The sequence below is a fragment of the Trichomonas vaginalis genome, chromosome V (assembly GCF_026262505.1).
Source record: "Trichomonas vaginalis G3 chromosome V, whole genome shotgun sequence".
Classification (NCBI taxonomy): Eukaryota; Parabasalia; order Trichomonadida; family Trichomonadidae; genus Trichomonas; species Trichomonas vaginalis.
In genome coordinates, this window is record NC_067207.1 from 4,776,760 (window position 1) to 4,788,757 (window position 11,998).

An 11,998-nucleotide genomic window follows, 5' to 3' on the forward strand; every position below is an offset into this window, starting at 1 on the left:
AGTTTCTTCATAAATATCATATAATCAAGAATGAATATTTCATAAATCTAAACTATGCAGGCATGCAGTTCGCAATTTGTTTTGCCTTTAGAATAAACCTATCTTGATATATTATCATTTTTTAAATTATTTTAAATATATCTATTATATCTTCATAGCTAAGTTAGTGGTTCTATATGTGTTATTGTTTTCAAGTTTGACAAAATAAAATTAAAATTATATTTATAATAATAAAATTTGCTTAAACATAACCAAGAGCTTTCTTATACTTAAGTTCTTCATCAGGAGTGACATTATCAGCTGCCCAGAAGCCACTATCTCCACGAACTTTAAATGATTTCTTCTTCTTTTCAAACATCGAATTTAAGTCACATGACTTTTCAAAACCTACAAAGATTGTATCAGGATCAACTTTCTTCTGTTTTTCAAGTTCCTGAAGTAGATTTTGAGCTCTTGCCCAGGTAGGAATCTCTTGCTCTCGAATGGTTTCAGCATCATCGACATAATATTCTTCACAATCGCTGCTATCTTCTTCACTGTAATCTGTATCAGATATTCTATATTGTGGTTCTGCTTTTGGTGGTTTCTTACCTGCCAAATAAGATGAACCACAAGAATCGTCATTTTCTGGTTGAAGATTGAACTGGACCTTAGACGGTGAAGCACATTTTTGTTCCGTTGTTGAATTCTCTATTGATGCGAGCAAATCATCAATTTGATTTGTTGGTTTATTGGTGCTGTTGGATTGATTTGCTTGATAAGAGGAGGAGCTGAGTAAAGATTGCATCCAATTAAGTTGAGCATCTACCTCGACTTCGACTTTTGAGCACATTTTTCGGACTTTTGATAAATTCAATCTCGATTGAGATTCAATTGAAATTCTTCATGATGCCCATAAAATGTAAGTTAATAAAGAAGTAAAATTATCAAAAAAAACTATAAAACGCATAAAATTCCGGACGTTTATTTGGGCAGAAATGAGCATTATTGAATTTGCACAAAGAGAATATAATGATATGAAGTGTTAGAGCGAGATATAAGAATTAAACAAAGAAAACCTCAATATTTCTTTTCAAATTAATCATCAATTGCATTCTAGAACCGAATATAGAAGGGAGTAAAGCTAGTTTATGAATATAAGGGTATATTACATCTAAATATCGTTATTCAGAGAAAAAATAAAGTTGTCAAATTGAATTTCCTTGAATTCTCTTGATATGGTAAACTTATACATAAATGACATCTATAAATGTGTGTTTTATGATATGAAATGAGGATAAAATGTTTGTTTGCTTATCAGCATTCGTGGCCTCAGAAGCTTACCCTTTAATTTTGAGCGCCAAGCCTGGAGTCAAAGTTTCCTCTCCTTCTGATTTGATGACTCTTGGTGCTCTTGGTGATAAACACTGCTGCTTCGTAATCGAAAGATTTCCAAAGCCTCCAATGAAATCAGTTTGGGATCTCGGCAACTTTGCTAACGCAATGACAGTTTGCGAAAAGAAGGGAACACTTAAAACTTTCAACAATGTTGATTCCAACCAAGTTAACTTTTTGGAGCAACTCGAAAATCACTACAGCAAAAAGTTGACACTTATTTCATATGATGAATGCACATGCAAAGCCGAAAAATTCCAAGAAGGACTCATTGTTGTCCGTGTTACAGAAGATGATACATACATTGTCGAGGAAGTTCTTGGAAAGCTTCCAGAAGATGTAACTGTTTCATTTATTGCTACGACTGAAAATCTATTCAGAAAGAAATAAATTAGTTTTGTTTATTTCTGAATACAATTGCTCCATTAAAACATACGCTAATTATTAAAAACTCATTCAGTTTACGTTTAATTCATCTTTGTTAAATTATTGTTTCTGAATAAAATCAATTTTATGAAACTTTAGTAAATGATATTCATTTCAGGCGTTGAACAAGCGAACAACGTTCATTTGGGAAAATTATGTATATATTTCATAGGGATAACCCATCAAAAAAATTAATGATTGTATCTCCATCCGTACAGAGTTTTGCAGTCATGCCTTCAATGAAGGACTATGCAAAATCTACAAAGGCGCATGAATATTTAAGACAGAATCAGCACTATTTGAACCTACTTATTAATACGGATAATATTCATATTCCTCAAAAGACAAATTTCATGCTTAAAATCACTATCGATGGTATTAACACAGCCGATGGTATCCTTGATTTCTTTTTCAATTGGAATATTTTAGATGTCCTTGAAATTAAACCCGCTAATATGCCAAACTATTTCCATATTTATGTTAGAAGCCCATCGTCAGCTTGTGTTATATCTAAATTACCAGGAGTTAAAGTACTGATTTCAGATATCATTCCTCCATGTGAAATGGTTCCTCTAGTTTATGTTCAAGGTATTCCAAAGGATGAGACTGATGATAATATTAGATCTTTCTTCAAAGGAATTTCGCCAATATTAACAATTTACCGAATTATCAGAGAAAACTTCTACGGCTTCATTCTAGAAACCACAAGTACTAAAGCTGCAATAAATCTTGCTGAAAAGTCTAATAACGAGAAGTATGGACTCTCAAAACTCTCTGTTTCAATTCAATATCATAATTCAGTTACAAACTCATTTTTCATCAATTCATTGACTGCCGCATATCCAATTGAAGTTGCTAGATATGAAATCGCAAAGTTTGGACCAATAAAATATATCAGTAACGCTACTGTTTCAGGCCTTCCTTCAATCATTGTGAAAATGGAAAAAATAGAAGATGCTAGACTTGCTTGTGGTTTTCTTAATAATACCACATATCTATCTAACACACTTAACTCAATATTTATTGAAGAAAATCATTTTGACCTTTTATATAATAGATTTTATTCAGTTTAACTTATAAATTGTTTGTTTTATGTATTTTGATTATTTGATATCTATGGATCCTTAAAATATCTCAATTTCTAGAATATATCTATAAAATTCATTAATATGATTAGAAAGTAATGTATTATACAATAAGACATAGTACATTGGAGTGGTTGATGATAAATCAAACATATGTTTTGTGTGAATTTATTGTTTTCATTTATCGATAGAATTCATTAAAGAAGACAGCACCCACACTTTTGAATTATCATCAGTCCAGTTCTAATTCTCATTCACAAACATTTTTAATAATTGAACTAACGAATCTTGAAAATTGTTGAGGATTCGATGATGAAAAACTCATTTTAAACTTGAAATTATGCGGATTATGATCTTCTATACATCTACTTTCAGCCTGGAAATGATTAAATGTCAATTTCATACAAAAACCATACGAAGAGTAAAAAAAAAAGTCAAAAAAATTTTTTAGACGCATTTTTTCTAAATACTGTGAGATTTTTGATAAGTGTAAAGTTGTTAAAAACAATTAAGGTTATTTTATTATGTTTTTAGCTAGTTTAGTAGCTATACGCTTTGCTGGTCATTATATAGGAAGCTTTATAGACATGGATGAAAATGAAACTCGTTTTGAAGCTGTTTTTACAGATAATGGCCACAAATCTATCGGAACAATTCAATCGACATATTATTCTAACTACCTTCCAAAGAAAGTGATGCTCGAGAAAGTCTCTGATTTTGATGACTATGATCTTTCATTTGAAACTGATGGAACTTATAAGAAGATCGCAAAATTAGAATTCAACTTAACAGGCAAAGATGAATACATATGCTCATCATTAACAGATGATATGAGTCATGATGTGAATGGTTTAATTTCACCAAAATCGATCGAATTTTTAGTATTACGCCATGATGACCAGCTATGGTTCAAGTATGACTTGCGCCAAAAGCCATCAATGTTTTCAAATCCAATAGTTAAGGTTGTTATTGGAGTAATTATTTACATGATAATTGGAATTGCTTTGATCTTCAAATTCTCGAGGAAATCGAAGAAGGTATCCAAGAAAGAATATTGAATTCTGGAATAGTGATCACTACTTTAACTCATATGTTCTTGTTTGTTTATAGAGTGCCCGAAAAAAGTTGTGGACGGTGAAATAAGTTGTATGCGGGGATTTCTTATTGCAAAATGGTTAAAAACAGCATAAAGAATCATTTTGCATGCAAAATTCATGTTTTAGCAAAAACATTCAATATCATATTACGAATTGACAGAAATTTATTTAAATACTAATAAAACTTGTTTGTTTCATTAATTTAACTTATGATTAATCTTTATGCATTGTACATATCGTTTAAAATAGGAATAAAAAAATAAAAATTTAATTTTTGATTTTCTATAGGTAGAATTGTATCATCTTCCTGTGTATATATCTTCCAAATATATTTTAGTCCTTGTACAAAGACTCCATGCGGTTTTTAAGCTTGGAAAAAGTGTGCATTTGCATGAATAGTATGGGATACATAATCATTCAACATTTGCATATACAACAACTTTGGATACATTTGCATCAGGATTGGAAGAGTGAATTGTAGAGGTCTTGCAATCTTTGGAATGAGTTAAAGATTCCTATAATTCATCGAATTAAGCTTAAACATCATTATCAATGAAGTAACCGAAAGTTAATTATAATGATGCTGGTGCTGCTCAATCACAGAACTAGACACAGAAGAAAAATGAAAAAAAAAACGATTAAATAAGACTGAAAATTTAATCATCTCAGAAAAACTGAATTCATTTAACTTTATATTCTTAAATTGTACCATGGGAGTATTGTAAATATATTTTGAAAAACATGACATTGCTTGCAAATTTTTTCAGAAACATAATAAAGTGAAATGTCGCTAGTTCGAGGATATATATCATTTACCATTCTATGTTTCTGCTATGGTACATCCTACGCTGTTACATCTCTTTTGATCGGAAAAGTTAATGATTCTGCCTTTGCATTGGCAAGGTCATTTGCAGCAGCCCTCGCCGCGACAGGTTACTTGTTTTTCAAACTTAGAGATCCACAATATAAGCAAAAAGCATTGCAATCACTTAGATCAGGTGAAACAAATTTCTTTCTGAGTTTCTGTGGAGGAATTTTCTTCTTAGGTATTCCAATTACTCTAATCATTATTGCTCAAAACAAAGTTCCTTCATTCATTGTTATCATTTCACAGCCAACTGTTCCGTTTTTCTCAATGATTGCTGCCCATTTTATGACATCTGACGAAAAAATCAATTTTCATAATTTGTTAGTTCAATTATGCGCTATATTTGGCGCAGTCTTAACTCTTGTGCCTTCATTATCATTTAGTGGTGATAATTCCGAGTCAGATCCGTTTTCATATATTTTACTATTAATAGCTTTAATCTTATTCAGCATAGGATCGATTTACATCAAAATTTACCTAGCAAGCTCCGATTTCACTCTCTCATGCACATTTTCGACATATGGCGCCTTTTGCTACTCCGCACTGTCTGCTTTTTACAGAGCTGGATTTGTTGAAGTTTTCAAAGGAATTGGGAATATGTTTCCGTTTACAATTATTGCAGTTTTCATTATTGGTGTAATTTACAATGGAATTCCAACATTCTTATTCATGGATGTTGTTATGACATTAGGTGCTGTTAAAGCTCAATTAACTAACTTTGGACAGATTATTATTGGTGTTTTTGTCGGAGTTACGTTTTTGGGCGAATGGGATGGATATGCTCCAAGAGATGTCCAAATTGTATGTTGCGGTTTAGTTTTCATCATTGCTGCAATGGTTGCAGACCTTCTTTCGCAAGTTCAGAAAAATCAATTAGTTTGTGAGATTAATTACTTGGCATTAGTGATAATGATTGTATTTACAATGGGTGCTCAACTTGCTTATGCTTATTATTACTACCCAGCTGGTAGAGTTAATGTACTTGTAAGAACTAAATAAATTGTTAATTTATTTATCATTTATTAATTATTTAAGAGTTATTTACTTAATACAAAACCCTCAATACAGAAAAATTGTCTGATTCAATTCAATTTCTGATATCTTCTGCCCAAATTCATGTTTTCTAGCATACAACATGCTAATTTTCCAGAGCTACTTAATAAAATATTTAATAGAATGAACTGTTGGTAATAGTAGGCTTTAAATTGAAAATTCAATTCTTAAAAAATATGCATATAGTCAATAATCAATACTTAACTTACTATAAATTTCGTTTTAACTCCAAATGTATTAAGAATACAGTCAAATCTATATACTATAGTTAATATTTACTGCTCATTGTAACGGAATGAAGCATCTTAGTATTAATAGGTTCCTTAGGTACCAAGGAACCTAATTGTGCTAATATGAAGTTACAGATTAGTTCCTTTGAACAGAGAGATAAATTAATTTTAATTAAAAAGTGACAATGAGCGAAAATCCTTTTTCCTCTTTATCGAGGGAAACATTAGAAAAGCAGCTCATTAATAACTTAAAACATATTAAATCTCTAAAAAAGCAGATTGATGAAGGAATTCAATCCGTTGAACAATTAGAACAGAAGAATAAAGAATTAATAGAAAATAACAACAAATTAGTGGATAAAATTGCCATATTAGAAGATGAGAATGAAAAATTGAAGCAAAGGAATGCTGCTTCTGGAATTGCAAACATTGGTAAAACAATCACTTCAATTATTACACAGAAAAAGAGTGAATTAACAATATCATCAAAATTAGATATTACTAACTTAGTTCCTCATATGTATGAAGAATCAGAATCTGATTCTCCACAAATAAAAGCTTTGAAAATCGAAATTGACTCTTTAAATCAAAAAATCAAGAATTTAAATCAAAATGAAGCATCAATTCGTCAATTTTCCGATGTTTTACAGTCGAAACTTGAAGTTTCAGAAATGGCCAAATCATCTTTAACAGAAAAGTGCAATCTATTGCAGAAATCACTTGATAACGCAAATTCTGAGACAAGTGAGATAAATAAACTGTATCAAACTACTATGGCTTCATTATCTTCATTACAAAAAGAATATCAACAGTACAGACAAAAATCAACAGATATGGAGACACAAATGCCTGCTTTACTTACAGCCCAACAAGATCTGAAAGCTGCAATTGAGAACAGAGACACTGCAAACGCGCAATACGAACATTTGAAGGAAGAAATCATTTCTCTTCGTGTCCAAGCTGAAGAAAATGCAAGACAAGTTGATCAGTATAAAGAAGGACTCAAGAAATCAATGAGAAACGATAAAGAAAAAGATGATATAATTCAGAAGTACAAACAGAAGCTTGAAGACGCTGAATTAGAGAAAACAGAGCTACTTAAACAGATTGAAATATATAAAGATATTCAAACAGACCATGAAAAGCAAGAAAAAGTATTAAAAGACCAAATTTCTGAAATTCAAAAGCGAATTGATAGTGGAAAGGCATCAGAAGAGACAGAAAATAAAGTAAAGAAGATGAATAGGATGCTTGAGAAATCAAATATGCTTTATGCAGAGCTACAAGAAAAATATGACAAAAATGAGACAAGAGTTCGAGAATTAGAGAAGCAATTACATAAAGCAAGAATACCTGGAATTCCTTTCGTTAAGTTTGTTGGTCCAAAAGCAACTTTTGTCCTTTATGATAATGGAATTTTTCAGGAAAACACAGAAGCTCCATCAGTTCAGTCATTCGTGTTTGGATATGCTAATAAGAGTGATAAATCTGTTCAAGTTTCAGGTGAAGAACAGGCTTCTTACTCAGAACAGCTAATGCGACAATACTTTTTAGCAAATGATGATACCCGTAAAAGCATTATTCCTATTATAATGCAAATACTCGGATTTAATGAAAGTCAAATAAGAGCAGAAACAAATAAGCTCAGAGGCGGATTTAAATTGTTTTAATGAATAAAGTGTAGTAATAGATATTTATAGAAGCAATTCTGAATTTGTGTTTGCTATGTTTAATACTGAAACCATGACAAATAATAAAAAAAAATATTGTAATTTCAATTTGGTTCTATCTCATGAAAAAGAATGAAGTACCTTGATTATATGCAAATTTTGCTTATAAATGAAATCACTTCTTATGGGATATAAAATTTGCAGTTATTTAGGATTTCCCTTGCAATTTATTGAAAATCTATTTTGTACCCAATCATATTACATTGAGATTAGTAAGGTTGTCATGATTACCCTAATGTATCTGTTTCATGATGTGGAATTTGAATTCAAAAATGATATAAGAAATGCGAATTTGGAGAAAATATTCCACAGATTTTTGAGATTTAATCAAATACATTATAAATAGTATAAAATGAAATCTCTGGGATATAATAATAAACGGTTACATTGTGAATGGCGTTTCCGATTCCGCATTTTGAGGAACCGGAAGAGCCTCACACCCCTCCTCGAAATGGCTCTTCAAAGAGTGGGGACTTGCCATTTTGTATGAACCCAATTCATAATTATTCCGTCCCAACTCACAATAATTTATTTTATGACCCCTCAAAACCATTATATAGCACGCCAAATGAATCATGTACAATATATGTTGCTCAGAGTGCTGCAAAGTCTAGGCTTTATGCCTTAAAATCATCGAAATATATAAAAAGAATTCGTCATGAAGCAGAAATGTACAAAACTATCGGACACTGTAAAACAGTAATGAAGTATTATGACACATGGGTGCAAGGTGGTAAAGGCTTTATTCAAATGGAGCTAGCAACAAACGGTAGCTTGAAAAATGAATATAAAGATTTAAATGTCAAACAAATTTGGCAAATTATCGCTCACATTTCATCAGCTCTATCATTCGTGCATTCTAAAGGATATATGCATCTTGATGTATCCCCTTCGAATATTTTACATACAGAAAGTTCAAAATTTGGCACAATTTATAAATTATCCGATTTTGGAACTATTCGGGCCCTTGGAACTTTCCAAGAAGATGATGAAGGAGCCGGACCTTACGTATCTCCTGAAGCTTTAGCTTTCCCTCATACAGAATATGAGGTTGGCACTAAAACAGATATATTCAGTTTTGGTGTCGTCCTTTATGAACTTATAACGAGAAAACCTGCACCTAGAGAATATCCAGACTACGAAAATTTGAGAAATGGAACATTTAAATTTCCAAAAATTCCACCGGAATTTAGTTTCGTTACAAAAATGTTAAACGTTAATCCTAACGTGCGCCCTACTGCTGAATGGATTTCTTCCCTCGATAAATGTAAAGAAATATTGAATAAAATCCAATCAGCCGAAGAAAGCCCAGTTGTTAAATCGAAACGAGAAGTCGCAACACCAAAAATATCCAATGCAAAAGTTCCGCCAGAAACACCTTATTCAAAGAAATATTCTGGCAGAAAGATTATGTTCGATGACGAAGATTTCTCCAAGGAAATTGACCTCTAGATTGTTTGTATTATTGACATCGAATTTTATGTTGTTTTTGTTATATTTGTTTGTATTTTTTTAGATTTTTGTTGATTTCATTTGTTCTATGTAAAAATCTGTATTTGTATTTTTCGTTAATTTATATTTGAACTTTTAAATCTTCATATTATTAGCTATTAAATGAAATGTATATATTTCACTGAATAAATCAGAAAATATCCGATATACCTTATTTCAAAGCAAATCCTCTATTTATGGGCATAGAATCTGAACTAAAATTGATTCAGATTCAAAACTTTTGAAATATTCCAGTCGGAGCATCAAGCTTATCTCTTGTAATGAATATCTTCAATCCTTTGTTATTTATTCCTTCAACCAAGCGGATTATAAAAATTTGGTCGAAGGATCCACAAATTTTTAAAAACTCGATAAAAAATATTTGTAGTCATGTGAGCATCAAATATCATTTCCAATTTCGTTGTCAAATTATTGAATACTATCTGACACTTTTCAATCTCGTTATATGAATTTGAAATCGAAAACTCCACGACTATATCTTTCGAAACCATCCAAAAGCCAGGTTATCTTCGTGCCCAATCTTCTTAAAACTAAAAGATCTATACCTTTAACATCAAGTGAATTTAATTTACACCCAAAACAAGAACTTTCCCAAGAACAATTCATCAGCAAACTTACAGAACAACTTGATGAAGCTGACTCACATAACCTTACACAAGAAGAAAGATTCAAAGTCCATCAAAATTTTTTTAATAAACTAATAGATCGATTTGAAGTTAAAAATAAACCATTTACTAAAATAAAACAAGGATACGAAGCCATTCTTAATAGTTTGCGCGAACAAGGCACTAAAACGATAACAGTTAATAATGAAACTCAAGAATACGATGATAACTTCAAAGATGAAATCAAAAATTTGCAGGAAAAACTTGTAACTAAACGAGAAAAATACAAAACTCTACTAGCTTCATTAAATAAGTTAATTGCGGACATTTCATCAGAAAATCAGACTCATATGAGAGATATTGACACATACAAAGATGCAAATGCCAACTTGGAAATTAGAAAACTCAATGCTGAAGCAACTTATGCTGATCTTAAAGCAAGATATCAAAAGAAACTAGCCAAATATGATAAAACTCTCAAGTACCAACGTGATGCAACAGATAAAACAAAGTCTCTGGAAGTTGAAATTGCAAATCAAATTAATAACCTTGCATTCTTGATATCTGATTGCGAAAATACTAACCACGAGATAGGAAACATTGATGTTGAAGTCGAAAACATTAATTCTCAAATATCTCAGACTGATGAAGAATATAAAAAGTTATCAAGGACAATAGAAGAGAAAGAAGAGTATGCAAAGCAATTAGAAAACGAAATTACGGAATTGAACGATCAAATACAAAATTCTCGCTCATTTGATGAAAATTTGATGTCTCAGCTTTATCCAGTAGCAAAATCACTAAGGCTTGCAGCAAGATCCATATCTAAGATGAATAATCCTACAGAACTTCTTGAACTTTGTATCAACAAGTTCAGAGAAATTGAGAACGAAAATAATGAAGATCCAGCAGAAACAGAAGAACCAATAGAATAAGAATTATTTGTATTTCGCCACTTTTCTATTAATAATAAATATTATTGTTTGTTTTTTCGGAAATGAAAAGAATTTTTTTTATTTTTCAAAGATAAATTGATTAAAATATGATTCTTAATATTAGTATGTCATTACTATATGTTTCTTTAAATCTACTCCATAAATAATGACAAAACTAATTGAACAATGAAAGATTAATCAAGAAGATAAAGATATCAGAGAAGAAAAGTTAACAGAAAACATTATTTGTGATAGAGATGATTTCATTCAGATTCTTTCAACGTAGAAAAAAAAAACAATGACTCTAATTCAAACAAATAAAGTACTCACAAAATCTAGATTGAGAGGCTGTCAATGACTTTTGAGGGGAAATTAACGCATGGAATTTAATATTATTTAGGTTGATATGCTTGCCTATTATTTCAGAAAAAAATCTTAAAAATTTCAATATGAAAATTGAAAGCAATTCAAAAAAAAATGCTTACATGTAAATTTTAATATCATATGCATAATTTCATATTTTGAACATTTTTTATTTTTGTTTAAAACTTAAAATTTTGGGAATTTAATATAATTAATATAATATAATATGTATATATATTTAAAATGCACTAAATTTAATTGTTAATTGACGTTTTTGAGAATGAATTTTATCAAAACATGCCTGAATCCGAAAATTTGAAAGAACGAATTACACAATCATATATGTAGAATTCAAAATACAAACTTAAAGATTGTATACGTTTAAAATTATTCAGATTGTGTTTGATTTCCACTCATTCTGTTTCTTTTGAACTCTAACACTAACATTTCATGGTTATTACATGATCCATTTATCCATGGTTGAATTGTTCCAGATTCTACCAGAAAATCAATCCCCATTTCTCAAAGCATTCATGTTGATTGGACAAAGTTTAAAATTTATAAGCCAGTTTCCAGAGAAACTCATATATTCCCTAATGAAATGTAATTTTTGCTACATTTTTTTCAATCAAATTTCAAAAAATTGACTGCAGAGCTTGAAAAGGTGATGAATCATGTTGTTATTAGATGTACGTATTAGATTTACTATTTCCAAAAAAA

At 30.5% G+C, this 11,998-nt stretch overlaps 8 protein-coding genes across 8 annotated transcripts; 7 read left to right on the forward strand and 1 right to left on the reverse strand.

The window, feature by feature from the left end:
• Positions 1 to 189: 189 nt before the first annotated feature.
• Positions 190 to 832, reverse strand: TVAGG3_0279470 (inner centromere protein, ARK binding region-containing protein; the record flags this gene model as incomplete). Its single annotated transcript, XM_001327438.1, has 1 exon — positions 242 to 832. The coding sequence occupies one exon, from the start codon at positions 830 to 832 to the stop codon at positions 242 to 244; it is 591 nt and encodes a 196-aa protein (XP_001327473.1).
• A 449-nt stretch (positions 833 to 1,281) lies between these two features.
• On the forward strand, positions 1,282 to 1,826 carry TVAGG3_0279480 (uncharacterized protein; the record flags this gene model as incomplete). The annotated part of the gene is made up of 1 exon (XM_001327437.1): positions 1,282 to 1,764. The coding sequence occupies one exon, from the start codon at positions 1,282 to 1,284 to the stop codon at positions 1,762 to 1,764; it is 483 nt and encodes a 160-aa protein (XP_001327472.1).
• A 168-nt stretch (positions 1,827 to 1,994) lies between these two features.
• Positions 1,995 to 2,873, forward strand: TVAGG3_0279490 (RNA-binding domain, RBD family-containing protein; the record flags this gene model as incomplete). The annotated part of the gene is made up of 1 exon (XM_001327436.1): positions 1,995 to 2,873. One exon carries the CDS (start codon positions 1,995 to 1,997, stop codon positions 2,871 to 2,873), a length of 879 nt encoding a protein of 292 aa, XP_001327471.1.
• A 536-nt stretch (positions 2,874 to 3,409) lies between these two features.
• On the forward strand, positions 3,410 to 4,585 carry TVAGG3_0279500 (uncharacterized protein; the record flags this gene model as incomplete). The annotated part of the gene is made up of 1 exon (XM_001327435.2): positions 3,410 to 3,943. The coding sequence occupies one exon, from the start codon at positions 3,410 to 3,412 to the stop codon at positions 3,941 to 3,943; it is 534 nt and encodes a 177-aa protein (XP_001327470.1).
• Positions 4,586 to 4,739: 154 nt separating this feature from the next.
• TVAGG3_0279510 (inner membrane transporter family) lies at positions 4,740 to 5,947 on the forward strand (the record flags this gene model as incomplete). The annotated part of the gene is made up of 1 exon (XM_001327434.1): positions 4,767 to 5,849. The coding sequence occupies one exon, from the start codon at positions 4,767 to 4,769 to the stop codon at positions 5,847 to 5,849; it is 1,083 nt and encodes a 360-aa protein (XP_001327469.1).
• A 371-nt stretch (positions 5,948 to 6,318) lies between these two features.
• TVAGG3_0279520 (A-type inclusion protein-related family) lies at positions 6,319 to 8,188 on the forward strand (the record flags this gene model as incomplete). The annotated part of the gene is made up of 1 exon (XM_001327433.1): positions 6,319 to 7,803. One exon carries the CDS (start codon positions 6,319 to 6,321, stop codon positions 7,801 to 7,803), a length of 1,485 nt encoding a protein of 494 aa, XP_001327468.1.
• A 63-nt stretch (positions 8,189 to 8,251) lies between these two features.
• TVAGG3_0279530 (protein kinase protein) lies at positions 8,252 to 9,470 on the forward strand (the record flags this gene model as incomplete). The annotated part of the gene is made up of 1 exon (XM_001327432.2): positions 8,257 to 9,315. One exon carries the CDS (start codon positions 8,257 to 8,259, stop codon positions 9,313 to 9,315), a length of 1,059 nt encoding a protein of 352 aa, XP_001327467.1.
• Positions 9,471 to 9,820: 350 nt separating this feature from the next.
• TVAGG3_0279540 (uncharacterized protein) lies at positions 9,821 to 11,063 on the forward strand (the record flags this gene model as incomplete). The annotated part of the gene is made up of 1 exon (XM_001327431.1): positions 9,821 to 10,915. One exon carries the CDS (start codon positions 9,821 to 9,823, stop codon positions 10,913 to 10,915), a length of 1,095 nt encoding a protein of 364 aa, XP_001327466.1.
• Between the last annotated feature and the right edge of the window lie 935 nt (positions 11,064 to 11,998).